At 40.6% G+C, this 20,370-nt stretch overlaps 1 protein-coding gene and 1 long non-coding RNA gene across 2 annotated transcripts; both read left to right on the top strand.

Moving 5' to 3' along the window:
* Nucleotides 1-348: 348 nt before the first annotated feature.
* On the top strand, nucleotides 349-1,330 carry LOC132152870 (gamma-crystallin M2-like). The gene is made up of 3 exons (XM_059561808.1): nucleotides 349-462; nucleotides 556-798; nucleotides 1,020-1,330. The coding sequence occupies exons 1-3, from the start codon at nucleotides 457-459 to the stop codon at nucleotides 1,290-1,292; spliced, it is 522 nt and encodes a 173-aa protein (XP_059417791.1). The 5' UTR covers nucleotides 349-456; the 3' UTR covers nucleotides 1,293-1,330.
* Nucleotides 1,331-14,134: 12,804 nt separating this feature from the next.
* On the top strand, nucleotides 14,135-15,419 carry LOC132152877 (uncharacterized). The gene is made up of 3 exons (XR_009436593.1): nucleotides 14,135-14,216; nucleotides 14,791-14,886; nucleotides 15,136-15,419. It is a non-coding gene; the product is annotated as an uncharacterized LOC132152877 (long non-coding RNA).
* Nucleotides 15,420-20,370: the final 4,951 nt, after the last annotated feature.

Below are 20,370 nucleotides of genomic sequence, written 5' to 3'. Positions count from 1 at the left end.
CCAAATCCACATAGCCAGAACGTTTGAATCTGAAGCAACAAACAATCTGTAAACAATCTATGAAAACTCTTTTGTAAACTCTTTTTTTTCTCAGTATTTCATATTCTAAAAAGCAAAATCAAACCAAATCCACACAGTCAGAATCTGTAAATCTTGAACAAAACAATTTCTTAGAATGAAAGCTCTTTATTTAGTTTTTTATATTTTATACTCTTTAATTTGAGCAACAAACACTTTAGAAATGCTATAGATTGAATAAAGTAAACACTACATACAAAGCTTTAACTAGAATGGCCTCTAAATCAACTTGCACAGTCATGAATTGAATAACAATAGAGGCTGTGCAGTCTTTAGTCTTGGTCTAGTATAAAAGCACAGGTGATAGCAGTCAGCCGATGAGCAGAATCAGCTTCAGTTTCTCCTTTGTGGAACTACTGAGAATCAGCCAGCGCAACCATGAAGGTAAACCTTGTTCCAGTACCAATTTCCACACAGCTTGACTCCAAAAATATTTGATTTGTTAAATTACTTAAAATATTTATTCTGTATTTTCAGGTCACCTTTTATGAGGACAGGAACTTCCAGGGTCGCTCTTATGACTGTATGAGCGACTGTGCCGATTTCTCCTCTTACATGAGCCGCTGTCACTCTTGCAGAGTGCACAGTGGATGCTGGATGATGTACGATCAACCCAACTACATGGGAAATCAGTATTTCTTTAGGAGGGGCGAATATGCTGATTACATGTCTATGTTTGGAATGAGCAACTGCATCAGGTCCTGTCGTATGATCCCTATGGTGAGCTCCATGAACCTGTTGAAGTATTTATTTATTTACAATAGTCCTAAATTTATTTCAACCATCAAATGAAATGATGAAATCCTTCAGCATGAAAAGCAACATTCTTTCAGAATGATGATCTGTGAGAAACAGACCTAGACAGTTGCTGAAAATATATGGTTACATGTGATGATACTTCATGATTGATTTATACATAACTTACTTTTCTTCCATTACAGCACAGGGGATCCTACAGAACGAGGATCTACGAGAGGGAGAACTTCATGGGTCAGATGTACGAGATGATGGATGACTGTGACAGTATCATGGACCGTTACCGCATGCCTCACTGCCAGTCCTGCCATGTGATGGACGGCCACTGGCTCATGTATGAGCAGCCCCACTACAGAGGCAAGATGTGGTACTTCAGGCCTGGAGAGTACAGGAGCTTCAGCAATATGGGTGGCATGAGATTCATGAGCATGAGACGCATCATGGACTCCTGGTACTAGAGTTTATACTAATAAAATAATTCCTTTAAAACACTAAACATTCTGTCTTGAAAATCATTGATGTGAATAATATTTACACGAGTAGTTAAATTAATGGCGTGCTTTAGTTGCAAGTGACAATGCAGGTGACAATAAGCCACAGACATTTATTGGATAGCATACAGTAGATCATGTTTGTAAATTGGATTTCAGGCAACGTTCTTTTAGCTGCTGGAGGTTATTAACATGGTTTTGAGCCTTTCCTCTGTTTAGATCAACCCTCCATTCAGCACATTTCCATTCAGCCATACAACAGGATGCTGAGAACACATGCTTTTTACATTCTTCCTTTGGTGCAGACAGATAGATGCTTTTTCTGCCACTGACAATTTTTCAAACTGCCAAAAGTAGAGCCTTCTTTCCCCAACATGATTGAAATCTCATCATCTAGGATATTATTGCATGTCACGGTAGATCCAAGATAAGTGAAATTTTCCACATCATCAAGAGCTACATTTATTAACTGAAAAAAAATAAAATAAAATAATAATAATATTTATATATATATATATATATATATATATATATATATATATATATATATATATATATATATATATATATATATGGAATTATATACATAACAAAAAAGTGTGAAGCAACTGGGTTCAGGTCCGTGACTGTGGAGGCCAGGTCATCTGGCGCAGCACCCCATCACTCTCCTTCTTGGTCAAATAGCCCTTGATGCCTTCAGTGTGACTCTACAATTTTCGTAGTCATGAAAATAAAGAAAAGAAAAAAAAAATATATATATATATATATTTTTTTTTTTTTTTTTTTGAAAAAGGGAAAATCACTCATTGCTCTTGACTGAATAACTAACTTCACTAACTAATAAAAATCCTTTATATTTAATACATACAGTGAAGATTGTGCAGTATTTTATTTTTACATTCATCACTTAATTAAATGCAGGGGTTAATTTGGGCCGGGGCTTGCGCTGGTAACTCGTCAGTGAAGTTTCCTTGTACAATTTCAACAGTACAGGCTATACTTTTAGACACCTTTCTTCTTTATCTTACTAATTCAAGCAATGATGAGGCGCGGGTGATTTGTATGAATGAATGTCTGAAGGGAACCGACTGTACTCAGAAAAGATTTGATGGCATTCTGATTTTGTTTATGAGAGCAGCGCTGCTTTGTGTCCATCCACCCATATAACCCAGTTTTAAATAAAAATAATTGTTTATGACTCATCCCCTTATTTAAAAATAATTTCTTGTAAATCATGATTTTATAGTCATTTTTACAGTTTAACATGTTACCATAGACACTGCCCTACTCTGCTAATATGAATTTTTATTTTTAAACTAATTATTGAAGGTTTTAAAAAAGGTCTTAACAAGTCTTATATTTGATTGAAAAAATCCTGCAGACAGATGAAGCTTTACACACTGCCAGCATCAAGAATGATTTTGATCAGCAATTGTCATAGCAGGGGACTCTTTCAACTTGTTATATTTTACAGTTTATCCATTGATATAAGATTTTGTAGGCTTAACATACACATATGAACCACTCTTAAACCTAAAACCACAGTACCCCCATCCCCATATAACAAATCCCATTTAACCCCCGATTAAATGCCTGTAGTAAGCTATTTCTGTATTATAGGTCCATCTCAATAAATTAGCATGTCATGGAAAAGTTCATTTATTTCAGTAATTCAACTCAAATTGTGAAACTCGTTTATTAAATAAATTCAATGCACACCGACTAAAGTAGTTTAAGTCTTTGGTTCTTTTAACTGTGATGATTTTAGCATTGGTATTTACTTAATTTGTATATGTACAGCACTTTGGCATACACTAGCTGTTTTTAAATGTGCTATATAAATAAACTGACCTTGACCTTGATTTTGGCCCACACATAACAAAAACCCACCAATTCACTCTCTCAACAAATTAGAATACTGTATGGTGACATGCCAATCAGCTAATCAACTCAAAACATGAGCCTTCAAAATGGTCTCTCAGTTTTGGTTCATTTAGTACATGTACAGTAAATGAGCATACTGTCACGTATGGGAACACAGGAGAAAGAAGATCCAAGTGCAGTGTGGTTTATTAAGGGTAATCCAAATCAGAGTCAAAAACAAGCCGGGGTCGTAACCAACATCAATCCAAACAGAAACAAACAAACAAACAGGAACAAGAACAGGAACTCAAGGACTAGGATTATATAGGCAGGGTAATGACTATCAAGTGAAGACACCTGAGTGCAATTAACAGGAGTCCAATTACTGTGATGAAGGGACAAGGCTTTGTGGGAATTGTAGTGCCTGTGGTGAGGTGCCTATGGGGAAGTGAGACCACTAGTGGACACCCAGGGAAACAGAGACCAGACAGCGTGACATTACCCCCTCCTCCACGGAGCAGCTACCAGATGCTCCACCTGAACCCAAGGTCCATAGAGGGAAACAGAGAGAAAAGTGCAAAAAACAAAACAAAACAAAACAACAACAAAACACAAGTCTAGGAAGGATAGAAAGTTCAGTGGCCCAGGGCCGAACCGACAGGGCAGTAATCCAGGGTGGAGCAAGGTGGAACTGGAGCCATGCGGTTGAGTCAGAAACCCACCAGGGCGGCGCAGAAGACCACCACATCCGTGCGGTCGAAACAGAAGCCCACCACAGCCGTGCGGTCGATACAGAAGCCCACCAGGGCGGCGCAGAAGACCACCACAGCCGTGCGGTCGAGACAGGAGCTCACCAGGGCGGCGCAGAAGACCACCACATTCGTGCGGTCGAGACAGAAGCCCACCAGGGCGGCGCAGAAGACCACAACCTCCGTGCGGTCGAAACGGAAGACCACCAGGGCGGCGCAGAAGACCACCACAACCGTGCGGTCGAGACAGAAGCCCACCAGGGCGGCGCAGAAGATCACCACATCCCTGCGGTCGAGACAGAAGCCCACCAGGGCGGCGCAGAAGACCACCACCTCCGTGCGGTCGAGACAGAAGCCCACCAGGGCGGCGCAGAAGACCACCACATCCGTGCGGTTGAGACAGAAGCCCACCAGGGCGGCGCAGAAGACCACCACAGCCGTGCGGTCGAGACAGAAGCCCACCAGGGCGGCGCAGAAGACCACTACAGTGGGATCGATGATACATGAGAGCAAGTCTGGATAGGCAAGTCTGAAACAGAGAAAATGAACATGTTAAGGGTGGCCTCCGTGGCCACGACAGGATCAGTCGAGCGCTCAGAGAGCTTGGCTGAGACGTGGAGAGGCTCTGGTAGTTCAGCAGAGACGTGGAGAGGCTTTGGTAGTTCAGCAGAGACGTGGAGAAGCTCTGGTAGTTCCGCAGAGTTTAGACTGGATTCAGGAAGATCAATGGTGACTTGACTCTGCTCATAAAGATCATTGGTGACTTGACTCTGCTCATGAGGATCATTGGTGACCTGACTCTGCTCATGAAGATCATTGGTGACCTGACTCTGCTCATGAAGATCAATGATGACTCGCATTTGCTCATGAAGATCAATGGTGACTTGCCTTTGCCCATGAAGATAGTCGGTGACTTGACCTTGCCCATGAAGAACACTGGTGACTTGACTTTGCCCATGAAGATCATTGGTGACTTGACTCTGTCCTTGAAGATCACCAGTTACTTGACTTGACTCCTGAGGTCTACCTGTGGTAGTGCTTAACTCATGAGTGTCAACGGTGACTTGACCTGACTCTGGAGTGTCAACGGTGAATTGACCTGATTCTGGAGTGTCAATGGTGACTTGACCTGACTCTGGAGTGTCAACGGTGACTTGACCTGATTCTGGAGTGTCAACGGTGACTTGACCTGACTCTGGAGTGTCAACGGTGACTTGACCTGACTCTGAAGTGTCAACGGTGACTTGACCTGACTCTGGAGTGTCAACGGTGACTTTACCTGACTCTGGAGTGTCAATGGTGACTTGACCTGACTCTGGAGTGTCCACAGTGACTTGACCTGACTCTGGAGTGTCCACGGTGACTTGACCTGACTCTGGAGTGTCAACAGGAACCTGACTCGACTCTGGGGGGTCAACGGGAACCTGACTCGACTCTGGGGGGGGTCAACGGGAACCTGACTTGACTCTGGGGGGTCAACGGGAACCTGACTCGACTCTGGGGGGTCAACGGGAACCTGACTCGACTCTGTAGGGTCAACGGGAACCTGACTCGACTCATCCTGGGCAGTGGCACTGAACCGGCGGCCATCTTGGGCTGTGGCGCTGGGCCGGCGGCCATCTTGGGTTGTGGCGCTGGGCCAGCGGCCATCTTGGGCTTTGGCGCTGGGCCGGTGGCCATCTTGGGCTGTGGCGCTGGGCTGGCGGCCATCTTGCGCGATGGCGCTGGGCTGGCGGCCATCTTGCGCCGTGGCGCTGGGCTGGCGACCACCTTGTGCTGTGGCGCTGGGCTGGCGGTCATATTGTGCAGTGGTGCTGGGCTGGCGGTCCTACTGTCTGTAGACCCCGGTCTAGAGTCGGCCATCCCACCGAGAGAGACAGGTGTGGCTGAGTCATCCCAGCGAGATCAATGCTGTAGGTAACTGGTGAACCCCCAAAAGTCCAGTATCGCCAGCCTTTCATCTCCCACCCAGGTAAAGGGTCATCCAGGCAGTCGTTGAAAAGGTCCTTCAGGGCCTCATCACGCTCCGTAGACGCAGGACGGCAGCCGACCTTCGCCGTTCCGAGGCTCCCCAGTACCAACCCGGTCAGAAGGTCTGGCTGTCTACCCGGGACATCCGCCTGCGTCTACCCTGCCGCAAGCTTAGTCCCAGATTCATTGGCCCATTCACTATCACTCAGCAGATCAATCCGGTCACCTACAAACTGCAACTTCCTCCCGAGTACCGGATTCACCCCACATTCCATGTCTCACTCCTGAAACCTCACCATCCTTCTGTTCTTCCCTCCACAGAACCTGGCGAGACGGAAGCCCCCGCTCCTCTCCTCCTAGATGACGGCGCAGCCTACTCGGTCAAGGACATCCTGGACTCCCGGCGGCGTGGTGGGCCGCTTGAGTATCTAGTGGACTGGGAAGGCTACGGTCCAGAGGAACGCTCCTGGGTCCCACGCAACGACATCTTGGACCCCTCCTTGCTGGATTCCTTCCACTCAAGACACCCCAACTGACCAGCTCCCAGGGGTAGAGGACGCCCACCACGACGTCGGGGTCCCCGGCCCTCAGGAGCGGGCCCTGGGGAGGGGGGTACTGTCACAAACACGCCAGGTTCCTCCTCCACACAATCACGAAGCACACCCTCACCTGAGTACTAATCACCACCACCTGATCCGCATCACCTTCATCCACCTCAGCACCACAAAAGCCACACACACGCACTCAGTCATTGTCCGGTCACGTTCGCGACAAGATCATTCCTGCGCTAACTATTAGGACTAACTCCTCTTTACCTTCTCTCCAAGGATAACCTCCGAAGTCTCTTCTTCCGTCTTCTCTCCAAGGATTACCTCCAAGATCCTCCCAAAGACCCCACGGTGCGTGTGTGTAGTACCCTCCTTCCCGGCACGGATCCCAGCACCCATCCACTCCTTACTTCCCGCTCCTCTGCTTGTGTCCATTTAATAAACTACATCTTTCATCTGTTACTCCTCTGTCTCCGAGTGATCCGTAACATGTATATTCTAAAATGTGACATTGACATTATTTGTAATGTCTGCTAAATTGGCACATGACCTGTAATTGCATTCGCAATCTAATTGCAAATTACCTCTAGTATGAATCAACCATTTAACCATTTAACCAATCAACTTTGGGAGTATATATATATATATATATATATATGTAGATTGCCCACAGCACAATCACTGCTGTAGAGGTTTTTGAGAATGGAGGATGTTCACAACCCTGAACTGCAGCAACATGCTCGTGGAAGAGCAATTGGAAGGTGTGTAAGAACACGTGGTGGTGGTAGAGGAAGAAATAATCGAGGAAGAGTCTCTGATGGAATCAGAAACCACACTTGTGGATCATGTCATAAATCATGGTTTTACAATGGAAGAGGCTGGTCGAAGAGTACGGCCTAATGTAAACAGGTCCACAGTGTCATCAATTCGTAGGGAAAACAGGTAAATATGTTTTTTTTTTACAGTATGTAAAGTATTTTTACAGTATAAACAACAATATTGTAAAGGTAAATGCAAGTCTATTTGTTTATTCTATAGAACTGCACGACAACCTCGCGCTGGTGGCAGAGCAGCAGTATTTAACCAACTGCAAGAACAAGAAATTTGCAACATGGTCATAGCTTACAATTCCATCAGGCTAAGAGAGATCCAAAGTGCAATCATAAATGACAATAATGTCTTTGCAAATATAAATTCTGTCAGCATTTCCACCATAAACAGAGTTTTAAAAAGACATCTGGGGTGCGTTCTCCGAAACTACCTTAACGCTACGTCGTTCTTAAGTTGTACCTTAAGAAGTACCTTATCGTTAATACGTGGTTTCCGAAACCTTCTTAGTTAAGTATACCTTCTGTAAGTCATGCGTTCGTAAGGTTGGTCTGGAGCGCTCTTAGCTATACCTTATCGCTGCTTACGGTTCATACCGCTAGTGGCCACCACTACGCAAAAAGATTTTTTACATCGCAGTTTAATTACACATAGAAAATTTTATATGAACTTTTAATATAAAATCTGATTTAGAATTAAAATTACATTTTTACTTTACTTTAAAATTATACACATAAAATACTTAAGTTGTTATAGCCTACACCCAGTGTATGGAAGTGTTTTCATTAATAAAGTTTCCATACACTAATGGTTGTTAGCTTTTTTAATTACTATCCTAAGGCACATCAGCTGGCGAACCATTTGACAGAAAAGGCTTAGGAGTCTATATAAAGAAAGATGAGTTTACACAAACTTTATAGCTATGGCAGCGAGACAGCGAGTACTTGTTTTAAATCAAAGACGGCGGCGTCCGCGGAGCCAGTTAGTGTATGTCAACTACTTTATAAGAGAACATTTTAGTCCACTGACTACCATGTCAGAAGAGACCATTGTAAAAAAAATTTGCCTGCCACGGGAGCAAATTCTGCAGCTCTTGCATCTTGTTGGCCCAGATTTGTCAAGACAAACTCGACGGAGCTACCCCCTCAGCCCCGAAATTCAGCTGCTGGCGGCTCTTCGTTTTTATGCTGTGGGGAGTTTTCTGGAGGTTGTTGGGGATGGATATGGGCTGAGTAAGACCTCAGTGTGGCTGGGCGATCTCTTTTTGCGGACTTTTTTCCCCGACATAGTGAATGTCGGTATGTCTCTCATGTTTGCGCTTTTATTGAGGAAATCATCCAATTACACAAATGAGCGATTTACGCCAATAATGTGATACGGCTGGTGGATAATCAGCATACGTTGTGGAGAACATTAACACACTTATGGCCGTGAGGGTTTGGGATTGTACACTTGCTAAATTATAAACACATACTCATATTTATTTCTGCATGTACGTATTTCAATAAGCCCCGATAAATGCAGTTTGTACTATTTCTAAAACGCTTCTTTATAAAGAACATTGTTTTCTCAATACTTTACCTATACCGCTGTGAAGGAAAGAGCGCACAATCGATCATCGAGGCATCGATATCAACCTATTCAGCGCCTCCACCATGGACAGCAACTGCTAAGGTCGAACTTAAGAAGGTTTACCTTAAGCTACATCCTAAGGTATAGTTCGGAGAACACACGTAGCAAAGGTATACCTGTAGTTAAGGTGTACCTTTTGAGTATTCGTAGCGCGCTAAGAGACAACGTTATCGGAGAACGCACCCCTGGTCTATATGCTGCCAAAGACAGGGAAAGACAATTAGTGTGTGTGTTTTACAGAAAGGCCATAAGTTTGACTTGTTAGACAATGGAAGGGAATATATATGTATATATATGTGTGTGTGTGTGTGTGTGTGTGTGTGTGTGTGTGTGTGTGTGTGTGTACATATACTATATATATATATATATATATATATATATATATATATATATATATATATATATATATATATATATATATATATATATAGGCCTATTTCTCTGAAATATAGTTAACATATAGTATACAGTTAAACTGCACATTTTAGAGTGGCCTTTTATTGTGACCAGTCTAAGACACACCTGTGTAATAACACCTTGATATGCCACACCTGTGAGGTGGATGAATAATCTTGGCAAAGGAGAAGTGCTCACTAACACAGATCTAGACAGATTTGTGAACAATGTTTTACCGTTTTTCTCAATTGCTTTGGCACATTTTTCGAAACAGTCTTAACATTCTCTAAACTGTGAGTACAAATGTCACAACTGTTTGCAGGAACTTCAAAACTTTATAGCATGTCAGCTCCCAAAACATTTAATTCATGCTTCAAAACCTAGTTATTGTGTCAATAATTTGGCCAAGGCCACCAAAATCTAAAGTATTTTTGTCATTGTGTGACCCACACTCGTCAAAATGTTTAGTTGTTTTTTCACCACAACAGTCAACCATGAAAATTAAGGGTTTAAACAAAAATCTCATATTTGTTGAGAAAAGTCAATAGTATGTACAAAAAAAAGTCTATGAACATTTGTATTTTTACAGTGTTTATTTTTGTACTTCATGTGTATATACACAATACAAGTGTATTTACTGTACATGTAAAGTAACTGACAAGAGTAACAAGATTTCACTTTACATTTCATATTTGTGTATTACCACAAATACACAAACAACAAATAACATTCATGGGAAAAAAAAAAAAAAAAATTATTCTTGGTGGATATCTTGTCGCTCACGTTGGTCAGGCCAAAGATTTTCATCAATATCACATCTGATGTTTTCCATTGCCACACACCGTGGAAAAAATCTTTTGCGGTCTATGATCATACACTTTCCACCTCCATGCTGAAAAAAAACTCTTCTATTGAATTTAGGAATGGAGAGTATGTTATCCTTTCATGTGCAACAAACCAGTCCCTAACACTGTTGGTTCGGTGGAAGCTGCCATTATCCCAGACAACAACATAATTAGGCAAATGTGGTCTAACTAAACCTCTTTCTTGTTCTGGAATCAGGTCTCTGTAAAGTGCATTTAGGAAGGCCAGGAGAAGTTGGGTATTATAGGGCCCAATGTGTGGAATATGTGTGCTCACACCGTTCTCTGAAATGGCAGCACACATTGTAATATTAGCCCCACGTTGGCCTGGTGTGTCAATTGTGGCTCGGTGTCCAATGAGATTGCGACCACGTCTCCAGTGTAAAGGAAACAGGTCAATTTAGCTCAAAGGGAATCATTCAAGATTTTAAAGGGAATTTGAACAGAATCACTGTTTCACGGCTGATCACTGAGACGCCCTGCGATTCACTGAACGAGCCGTTTAACATCAAATCTGCACTGGATATTAATATCCAAAGTATAGTGAAAACACTATCAATTAGCACAGTAACAAGATCGGCAGTTTAAGACATTAACTTGTAAGCACAAAACACAAGATACTTCTCTTTTCAATATGAATAAGGCTTTATTAGATAAATCTAAGACATATAAACTAATCTAACACATAAACGCACGCACTCACACATTCACACAAGTTGCAGGAAGATCGAAAGTTAGGGAAAGATGAGTTTAAGAGAATGGAAATGTGGAATCCCAAGTTTACAGCAATACGTTAAATTGCATAGACATGAACAGCCATCAATCACTTAATTAACCCTTGCATTGAGTTCCTCAATGAGGTTAAAATTATATTAGATACACCAGTAAAGGTCACAGTCTGGAGGTAAAGTTATTTGTGTCTCCTGTGAAAAGGGAGTCCCCTTTGTTGTCGTTGAAAGGGGTATCCCGATGTCGCTGATTGGCTGGAAGTTCAGTAGTCGTTGAAGTGACGTCTTGGGAAGCCCGTGGTTGGGCGTTGGCTGAAGATGCAGAGTTGTGTGGATGGTTGAAGTTGAACTCGACGTTACAAAACTTAACTCAGAACACGAAACTCTCAAACGGAAAAGAAAAGAAGTAAAGTTTGATGAGACTAGGTGGTGTTTCTTCTCATCGTGGCTAAGTAGCAGCAGGCGTGCAGGCGTGCAGGCTGAAGCACGCTGGAACCGCGCTCAAAGAACAGTGATGACAAACAGCATGGCTAAAAGCTAAAGCTAAGAAGCAAAGCTAAAAGCAAACTAAAATCATACTAAAAGCTGGCATGACTGATAGCAAAAGCAGAGCTAAAACTAAAAGCATACATGACTAATAGCAGAGCAAAGCTAGAAGCTAAAAGCAGGCATGACTAGTAGCAGAAGCAAAGCTAACAACTAAAAAGCAAGATTTTATGGTGTCCTAAGTATTTAAACTGGCCTGTTGGCCACACCTCAAATGTTGTCTTGACCAATCAGATATTGTCTTGGCTCAGGGGTATCATAAATCATGTTATCTTGTCAAGCATGTGGTCCGAATTTTCCCGCTCTTGCAGGGTATAATTTTGGACATGATTCCTATAACAAGAATATGATACATTTGACAAATAACTGATGGTCAGGACTATTTCAAGCAAGCAGATTCAATCACACACATACCAAACATAATTATGAATCCTTAAGCTATCCCATAGTTATTAAAAGACATACACAAAAAGTGATTATAACATGATAGTCAAATGTGTGGGTTACACATAAATGAATATGGAGTGAAGCGATGGACTGATATTCATTTATAAGTCCTTTTGAGTTCATTTTGGTCCATATATATGTAGAAAAGACAGTTTCTTTGCCATTCTCTTGACAAAGATTTCTGTGGAGACCAGAGGTTCAAAGCCCCCCCCCCCTAGGAATTTCAGTCTGGTTCTGCTGGGGGAAGTCAATGGAACTTGTGTAGTACTCTCATGGGTTTATCAAATACGAACAACAAATTTGACAATCTCTTCTCTAAATTGAAATTGTCAATAATTGTTCTAGTGGTGTTAATGTTGAAAGCTGTTCAGTGAAAGGGTTGGTTGGTCATCTTGCTTGGGACTTGTGGCACAGAATGTTTCATGACTTCCTGTTGCCTTACTGAGGAATTTGGCTCATGTTTCAACCACAGCCCTGATCGACTCTTTAATTTGTCTGGTTCGAGTCATTTTTGCTACACCGGCCTTTGGACAGATTAAACCCAGCCTCGTCCACAAAAACAAGAATGTGGGTCATTTCATTTACTTCTAACTCCATGATTCTCTATGAAGAAACACAGAAAAAAATGTAACAGTAAATGTATTTTCTTATGGGTTTCTGAAACTTACAGTAAAGTAATACAGGCATCTTAGAAAAACAGGAAAACTCACTAAGTGCACACCAATGGTTTACCTGGACATACTGGTACTGCAACGCCTTGACTCTTTCACTGTTCCTCTCAAATGGCACCTTATAGAGCTGTTTCATAGTCATCTGGGGTGCGTTCTCCGATAACGTTGTCTCTTAGCGCGCTACGAATACTCAAAAGGTACACCTTAACTACAGGTATACCTTTGCTACGTGTGTTCTCCGAACTATACCTTAGGATGTAGCTTAAGGTAAACCTTCTTAAGTTCGACCTTAGCAGTTGCTGTCCATGGTGGAGGCGCTGAATAGGTTGATATCGACGCCTCGATGATCGATTGTGCGCTCTTTCCTTCACAGCGGTATAGGTAAAGTATTGAGAAAACAATGTTCTTTATAAAGAAGCGTTTTAGAAATAGTACAAACTGCATTTATCGGGGCTTATTGAAATACGTACATGCAGAAATAAATATGAGTATGTGTTTATAATTTAGCAAGTGTACAATCCCAAACCCTCACGGCCATAAGTGTGTTAATGTTCTCCACAACGTATGCTGATTATCCACCAGCCGTATCACATTATTGGCGTAAATCGCTCATTTGTGTAATTGGATGATTTCCTCAATAAAAGCGCAAACATGAGAGACATACCGACATTCACTATGTCGGGGAAAAAAATCCGCAAAAAGAGATCGCCCAGCCACACTGAGGTCTTACTCAGCCCATATCCATCCCCAACAACCTCCAGAAAACTCCCCACAGCATAAAAACGAAGAGCCGCCAGCAGCTGAATTTCGGGGCTGAGGGGGTAGCTCCGTCGAGTTTGTCTTGACAAATCTGGGCCAACAAGATGCAAGAGCTGCAGAATTTGCTCCCGTGGCAGGCAAATTTTTTTTACAATGGTCTCTTCTGACATGGTAGTCAGTGGACTAAAATGTTCTCTTATAAAGTAGTTGACATACACTAACTGGCTCCGCGGACGCCGCCGTCTTTGATTTAAAACAAGTACTCGCTGTCTCGCTGCCATAGCTATAAAGTTTGTGTAAACTCATCTTTCTTTATATAGACTCCTAAGCCTTTTCTGTCAAATGGTTCGCCAGCTGATGTGCCTTAGGATAGTAATTAAAAAAGCTAACAACCATTAGTGTATGGAAACTTTATTAATGAAAACACTTCCATACACTGGGTGTAGGCTATAACAACTTAAGTATTTTATGTGTATAATTTTAAAGTAAAGTAAAAATGTAATTTTAATTCTAAATCAGATTTTATATTAAAAGTTAAATAAAATTATATAAAATTTTCTATGTGTAATTAAACTGCGATGTAAAAAATCTTTTTGCGTAGTGGTGGCCACTAGCGGTATGAACCGTAAGCAGCGATAAGCAGGTATAGCTAAGAGCGCTCCAGACCAACCTTACGAACGCATGACTTACAGAAGGTATACTTAACTAAGAAGGTTTCGGAAACCACGTATTAACGATAAGGTACTTCTTAAGGTACAACTTAAGAACGACGTAGCGTTAAGGTAGTTTCGGAGAACGCACCCCTGGTCATGAGCTCACATGGGAAGCAGATCATGCAAGCGGTCACGCTTATCCTGGAGGGAGAACACAGCATAGAGGTCAAAGAGCAGGTGAGCTGCTCAAACACACTAAGATGGCATTGTGCTCACTAGGTCTTACAGAATCAGACTAGCAAGACATCTTAAGCAGCTATTATATTCCACAGGCATTTTGTGTCTGTAGAAGTCTTTGAAAAGTATCAAGGTCTTAAAATTACTTTTTAGAATGTAAAACTGATCATATCTTAAATGCCATAGAAAAAGTCTTTACCTCTTCTGTCTTGCTATCAGTTGGTTGCTCCCCTTTTCTTTTCTTCTTTTTTATTTCTTTCTAAATCAGTTATCAGGTTTTGAGTGTGATACATTGTGGTGCATTAAACTGTGTGTGTTTTTGTTCACATGTTTAATGTTATTCCCATCAAGGCTGCAATTATTTGTTTAAAAATACATTACAACCAGTAATATTGTGTTATAAAATGTATCTTAAATTGTGTTCTATATTAAGTTTCAAAATATATATGAAACATCTTTATATTTCCTCAAAAATGCTGATAACTGCTGTGGAACCCGGAACATTCGTTTAGGAGCATTGATTTGAATAGTTCCCAGAGCTGATGTTTAACTTTGGCTTTGTCATCTTTTGCAGACATTATGCATATTGGCCAACATTGCTGACGGAAACACTGCCAAGGAACCCATTATGACCAATGACTACATGCTCCAAAAAATTTAATATTACATGGTCAGTGCATTGTCTTTTCATCTGGTTTCTCATTTGTGGGCTTTTTTTAATACATTAATTCAATACATTAATTTTCAATACATAGAATTTGTTTTAGATGTTGTTGTTGTTGTCTGTACCATAGTGTCCTTGTGCTTCTGCTTGTTTCCCCCTTATCACTGTCCCTTGCTCTTGGCCCTTCTTGTCTTTCTCCTGCGGGATAGTTCTTTTTTTTCTTTTGTGTAATTTATTCTGTTGTCTATATTTCAGGGTCACTCCAATGTGAAGCTGCAGCTGGCTGCCACCTTCTGCATCTCTAACCTCATCTGGAATGAGGAGGACGGTGAGGAGCTCAGGACACGTGGGTTCTGTGGAGGTGTAGTGGGACAGTTTAACTGTTGTGCTCTCAGTTTGTCCAAACATGCACAAAAGCATTTACAGTAAAAGCGTCATTAGTGTTGTCAAATCAGTATTAAAATATTAATCATGAATCATTTGTGTTTTATTACATATGTTTAAAATGTCTATTTAAGTTTTCTGTTTGATTTAAGGCATTCAATAGCCGCATTATATATATATATATATATATATTTTTTTTTTACCCTAGTACTTCTTCTTTGAACTTCTGCAACATAAAATCTAAACATAGCCTGCTGGTACTATACATATAAATTACAACTGTTCTCTTTGGGTCACCAGAAGTGTGTGAACAATGCAAATATAGATTTTAATTTTCAAATCCTGTGTCAAAGGGTTAAGAATTGTAAAATTATTAACAATTATTATGTTCTTTTGTGCTGCAGTATGATTACAGGCCATCCTCGCATAGTAAAAAAAATACATACCATAATAATAAATAGACCATCCCATTTCCACTGTACCACAATAACAGATTGGTGCTATCACTAAAAATAATGAAACTCTTCACTATAACTGAGCTAAATGTAACAAGTGAAAAAGATGTGGCCCCTTTAAAGGTGAGCCCTCCTTTCTGAGCTGTCTGCATCACATGTGTGCCAGAAGCTCACGTATGTGGGTAAATTATTTTCTGTAGGTCAATGTAAGGCCGATGACAGTAGGATGTTAGTCGAAGACAGTTATATGGGTTCACAACATATATTTATAAATTCCCATTGAAAACATTGAAAGCATTGGATGTTACAAGCAATAGTTACTCCTCGAATCACTTTACAGTTCTAAAATCTGTGACGCTTTGACATTGTATTCTGACATATTTTACTAAATAAACTGCTTGATGCTGTTATACAATATGCTTAGTAATTACTCCTCTATTGAATACCTGCGCCTAGTTTTACGACTTATATGTTTGCAAGTTTAGAAATTCAAAGGGTTAGTTCACCCAAAAATGAAAATTAGGCCATAAATTACTCACCCTCAATGCATCCTAGGTTTATAAGACTTTCTTCTTTCAGACGAATCCAGTTGGTGTTATATTAAAAATTGTCTTTGATCTTTCAAGCTCTTCCAGTTTCCCGTTTGCTTATATCGAAATCCTCTGAGATTCTTCTTTACAAATCCTCGTTTTGTACTTCTAATTAGTGACCATTGCTTTGTTTTGATCTCTCCCCTGGGCTTCCACGTTCGTCACATCCGAGTGGCGCATGCACAACACCGACCTCCATAAGTCATCCGCCCGGAGCTGTTTCCATTTAAACAGTGAGCGCAAGCTAGATTAAAGTGATTATTACATTTTACATATGCTTATTTTTGTTAAAAAAAAAAAAAAAACTACAGGAGGCCTTTGTTCACCCCCCGGAGCCGTATGAGACACTTTTTTTAATGGATGGGCACTTTTCATTTCATTACTATGGGTGCTTTTTATATTTTATTACTAATGATATTGGTGTACTGTCACGTTACTTTTCAAGCAGGAATAAGCTTGTTGGCCAAATAGTCCCTTGAGGTCTGAGACACTTGTTAATTTCCCTAAATTAATGAAATATAAACGGTTAAACTTAAACATGTATACACACTCTCCATAAAGTCCCTATTTTACAAATAATAATGCAGTCAGGAGATGGTGTGATGCAATGAGTGGTTTCCACATTTTTAAACATTTAAAATGCATTAAAATAAATATTTTCTATCACTTTGGTTATCACTCTTGAGATGACCTGTACACTCAATCTAACCCTCATATTTGCATAACAATAGCAGTCTATTTATTTAGTGGTCCAAGTTGAAGCCAGTATGTATATTAATGACAATATGGGACAAATATAATGCAATTTATATTATATTGCAAAATATAATGCAAACAGTTGCAGCGCGCTGCCATTAGATGTACAGTCAGACAAAACGATGTGCACAGTTATCAAAGGCGCGAGTGAACATACAGTCGTGACAGTGCAACGAGTTTGTGGATGCGCGTCATTGGAATCAATGTGCTCAGTAATTAAAGAGGCAGGGAGGCGTGTGTTATTCGGTTCGTGACATCCTTTACGTTTACGGGAAACGCAGAATATTCAGAGCACAGGCGCAAGGCTGCTCACAGCGCTTGGTCACGTGTTGCACCAGAACCGTTTTTGTAACCGAAACTTAGAAATTGCTCACGGTTCCGGTTCTTTTCCAAGAACAAAACGGGAACCGAACAGGTTTTCGGTTCCCATCCCTAGTAAAGAGTGAGGAGACGCAGGCGAATTCTTCAAGATATAGCATTTAATCATCAACAGGCATACACAGGAACTAAAAAACATTTAACAGCAGGCCTAAAACTCCAAACAGGGAACACTATTTAAACACATCACACAATGGGACACACCTGGGAACAAATGAATTAATTAATGATACACAACTGGAAACAAATTCACATAACTAGGACAGGAACAGGAACGACCAAATAAGGAAAACAGGAACAAACATGTGACAGATTATGACAGATATGAACACTGCTCATTCTTCAATTAAAGCGCGACAGAACGAGCAGGAAAAAAACTAAACTGAATAATTAAATAATAAGTAACTAAATACTTAAATACAATAAATGCAGGGGAAAGGGGTGCCGTTTACTTTTTGGGTCTGCTGTTCTGTCACATTACACTCGGAAAGGAGTGAGAAGACGCAGGAGAATTCTTCAAGATAAAGCATTTAATCATCAATAGGTATACACAGAAACTAAAAGACATTTAAGTCATTTAATAGCAGACTGAGACCTCAAAACAGGGAACACTATTTAAACATATGACACAATGGAACACATCGGGAACAAATCAACTAATTAATTATACACAGCTGGAACTAAATTCACATAACGAGGACAGGAAGAGAAAGGACCAAATAAGGAAAACAGGAATAAACATGTGACATACATAATGTATGCAATTTCAATTTCCAATGAATAATTCAATAATTAAATAAACCAGAGTGGGGATTACCAGTCAGTCGATATCCTACAACATCATGAACATTATTATCCCCCTTCTTCTCTGTTCTCTGTCGATGTATGTACATTAACCAGCCTCCCTTTACACAAACCTTGTTACATTACATAAAAGTCCAATATCCATAAAGATACTAAATGATAAATACTAAATTAATACATCGGTAAACCATCTGCCGTGTTTATTGATTTTGAGCGCCGTCACATAATTTTGTATTGACTATTTTTATCTTAAAAATCTGTTTTATACACCATTATTTTTGTTTCTATAATGTGTGAATATATCCTCTATCATGTTCTACAACAAAAACAATCAGCCTTGTTATCACTAGTTTTATGTATTGTATTGTATTTTCCAGAGTCTGCTATTTAGCTTATAGCCCGTTAACATCGCCAGCATGGTTGCTGCAAATCCCACTTTCATTGCTAATACTCTATTCACACACATTACCATTTTGCTTTACACACTGTTGCTTGCTTTAATGGCAGATGTATGTCTACCTTTGAGTGCAGGTGAGGACACGTTTGAGCTGCATTCAGTGCAGCTCAAGCTGGAGGCCGTGGAGAAGCAGATTGCGACCTGGAGGTGAGGCATGCCCAGCTGAGAGAGCGGAGAGGTGAGCTGGAAACCTCCAAGGCTGAAGCTCACAAGTCCAGGTTAAGTATACAGCATGCTGCTAACAGTCCTACCACTTCTACTCCATGTGTTTCTCTGCACAGGGACGCAATCTTCCCAGATGTCCTTCACTCCGGCACCGGGACACCACAGACCCTGGGTGCATCCACAGCAACTGAGAAGATGCGCAAATCCACTTCATTTTCAGCGTTTATTTGCGCATCTTCTCAGTTAACAATGGCTCTGTGTAGTAACAGCTGCTCTATGTGAAATCACGCACCTGAGGGAATTTACCGCTGATTAGAGAACCGACTTTACTGACGAGATGCGCATTAACGATCGGCTGATCGTGATTGGAGCAGCCCTAATATTTATGAGAATTATTTTGCATACAGTTAATGTTGGCGTTATGGTTATATTCTGGGCCAGGAGAGCAGCAAGACAAACCCCCAAAACAACCATATGCCAAAACTCCCCTTAACAACTGATGCAATTTGAATGGCCAGCAATGGGAAATGTTGCTTAATACTATATTTATGGGGGAAGCATCACCCCAACTCAGAAAGGGAGCATGCAACAAGCATGTTGCTTAAGCATACACCCTTAGCAGCAGCAGCAGTCTAATACGAGGGCAGTTTACGATAGAAGACGGCCGTAGTGTGCATGTGATCGTGTTCTGGCCAAATGACTGAGCGTATGAATGAACACTAGAGGTTCAAATATTAGTCTGTTAAATATCGGATTAGATAATGTCTCATGTAAACAGTCCACTGAATCTTTAAATCTGAATGACAAAAAAAGTGTATATGTAAACGTGGCAACTGATATCGCGTTCTCATAGGCGTATAGAAGCAATAGAGCGATAAATGCGTGCTTCTGATTCTGTGTTCATCTGTATCAATCGCACACTCTCACAGCTAATGTAGGCACATTTCGTACACAATGGTAATTCAAAGTGCTTAACAAAAGAAAGTAAAATAATCATGAAGAAAAATAATAACAAAAATAAAAGCAAGCAATTTTAAAACTTTGGAAATGATTTAAAAATTGACTTATTTAAAATGAATTTAAAACAGTTAAATACAGTAAAATACAGTGAATACGTAAAATACAGTGCAATCGGTTCGAACATCGCACAGTGCTCATTCAATAAATGCAAAGCTAAACAGATGAGTTTTGAGTCTAGATTTAGACTCTAGGCATGAAAAAGTTTCTCCAAGTCTTGACTGGAAACAAAACATCTAATTCTTGCAATTTTTTTTAGATGATAGTATGCTGATTTAGTTACTGCTTTGACATTACTACTGAAACTAAGGTCTGTCTCCAGAATCACACCAAGATTCCTGACTTGATTTTTATTTGTTTGACCCCTAGAGTCAAGGTATGCATTCACCTTATAAAAACTTCATCTTTGTTTCCAAATGCGTTTTTTCCTTGTTTAACTGAAGAAAGTTCTGGCACATCCAAATGTTAATTTCATCAATGTATT

The sequence above is a fragment of the Carassius carassius genome, chromosome 11, assembly GCF_963082965.1.
Source record: "Carassius carassius chromosome 11, fCarCar2.1, whole genome shotgun sequence".
Taxonomy (NCBI): Eukaryota; Metazoa; Chordata; class Actinopteri; order Cypriniformes; family Cyprinidae; genus Carassius; species Carassius carassius.
The sequence above is the reverse complement of the archived record's forward strand: the minus strand, read 5'-3'. Positions and strand labels throughout refer to the sequence as shown.

What these genes read in the sequence shown, in the direction of transcription:
- LOC132152870 (XM_059561808.1), top strand. An exon ending in CCTGTCGTATGATCCCTATG is followed by an intron (nt 799 to 1,019) that starts GTGAGCTCCATG and finishes CTTCCATTACAG; the next exon opens with CACAGGGGATCCTACAGAAC.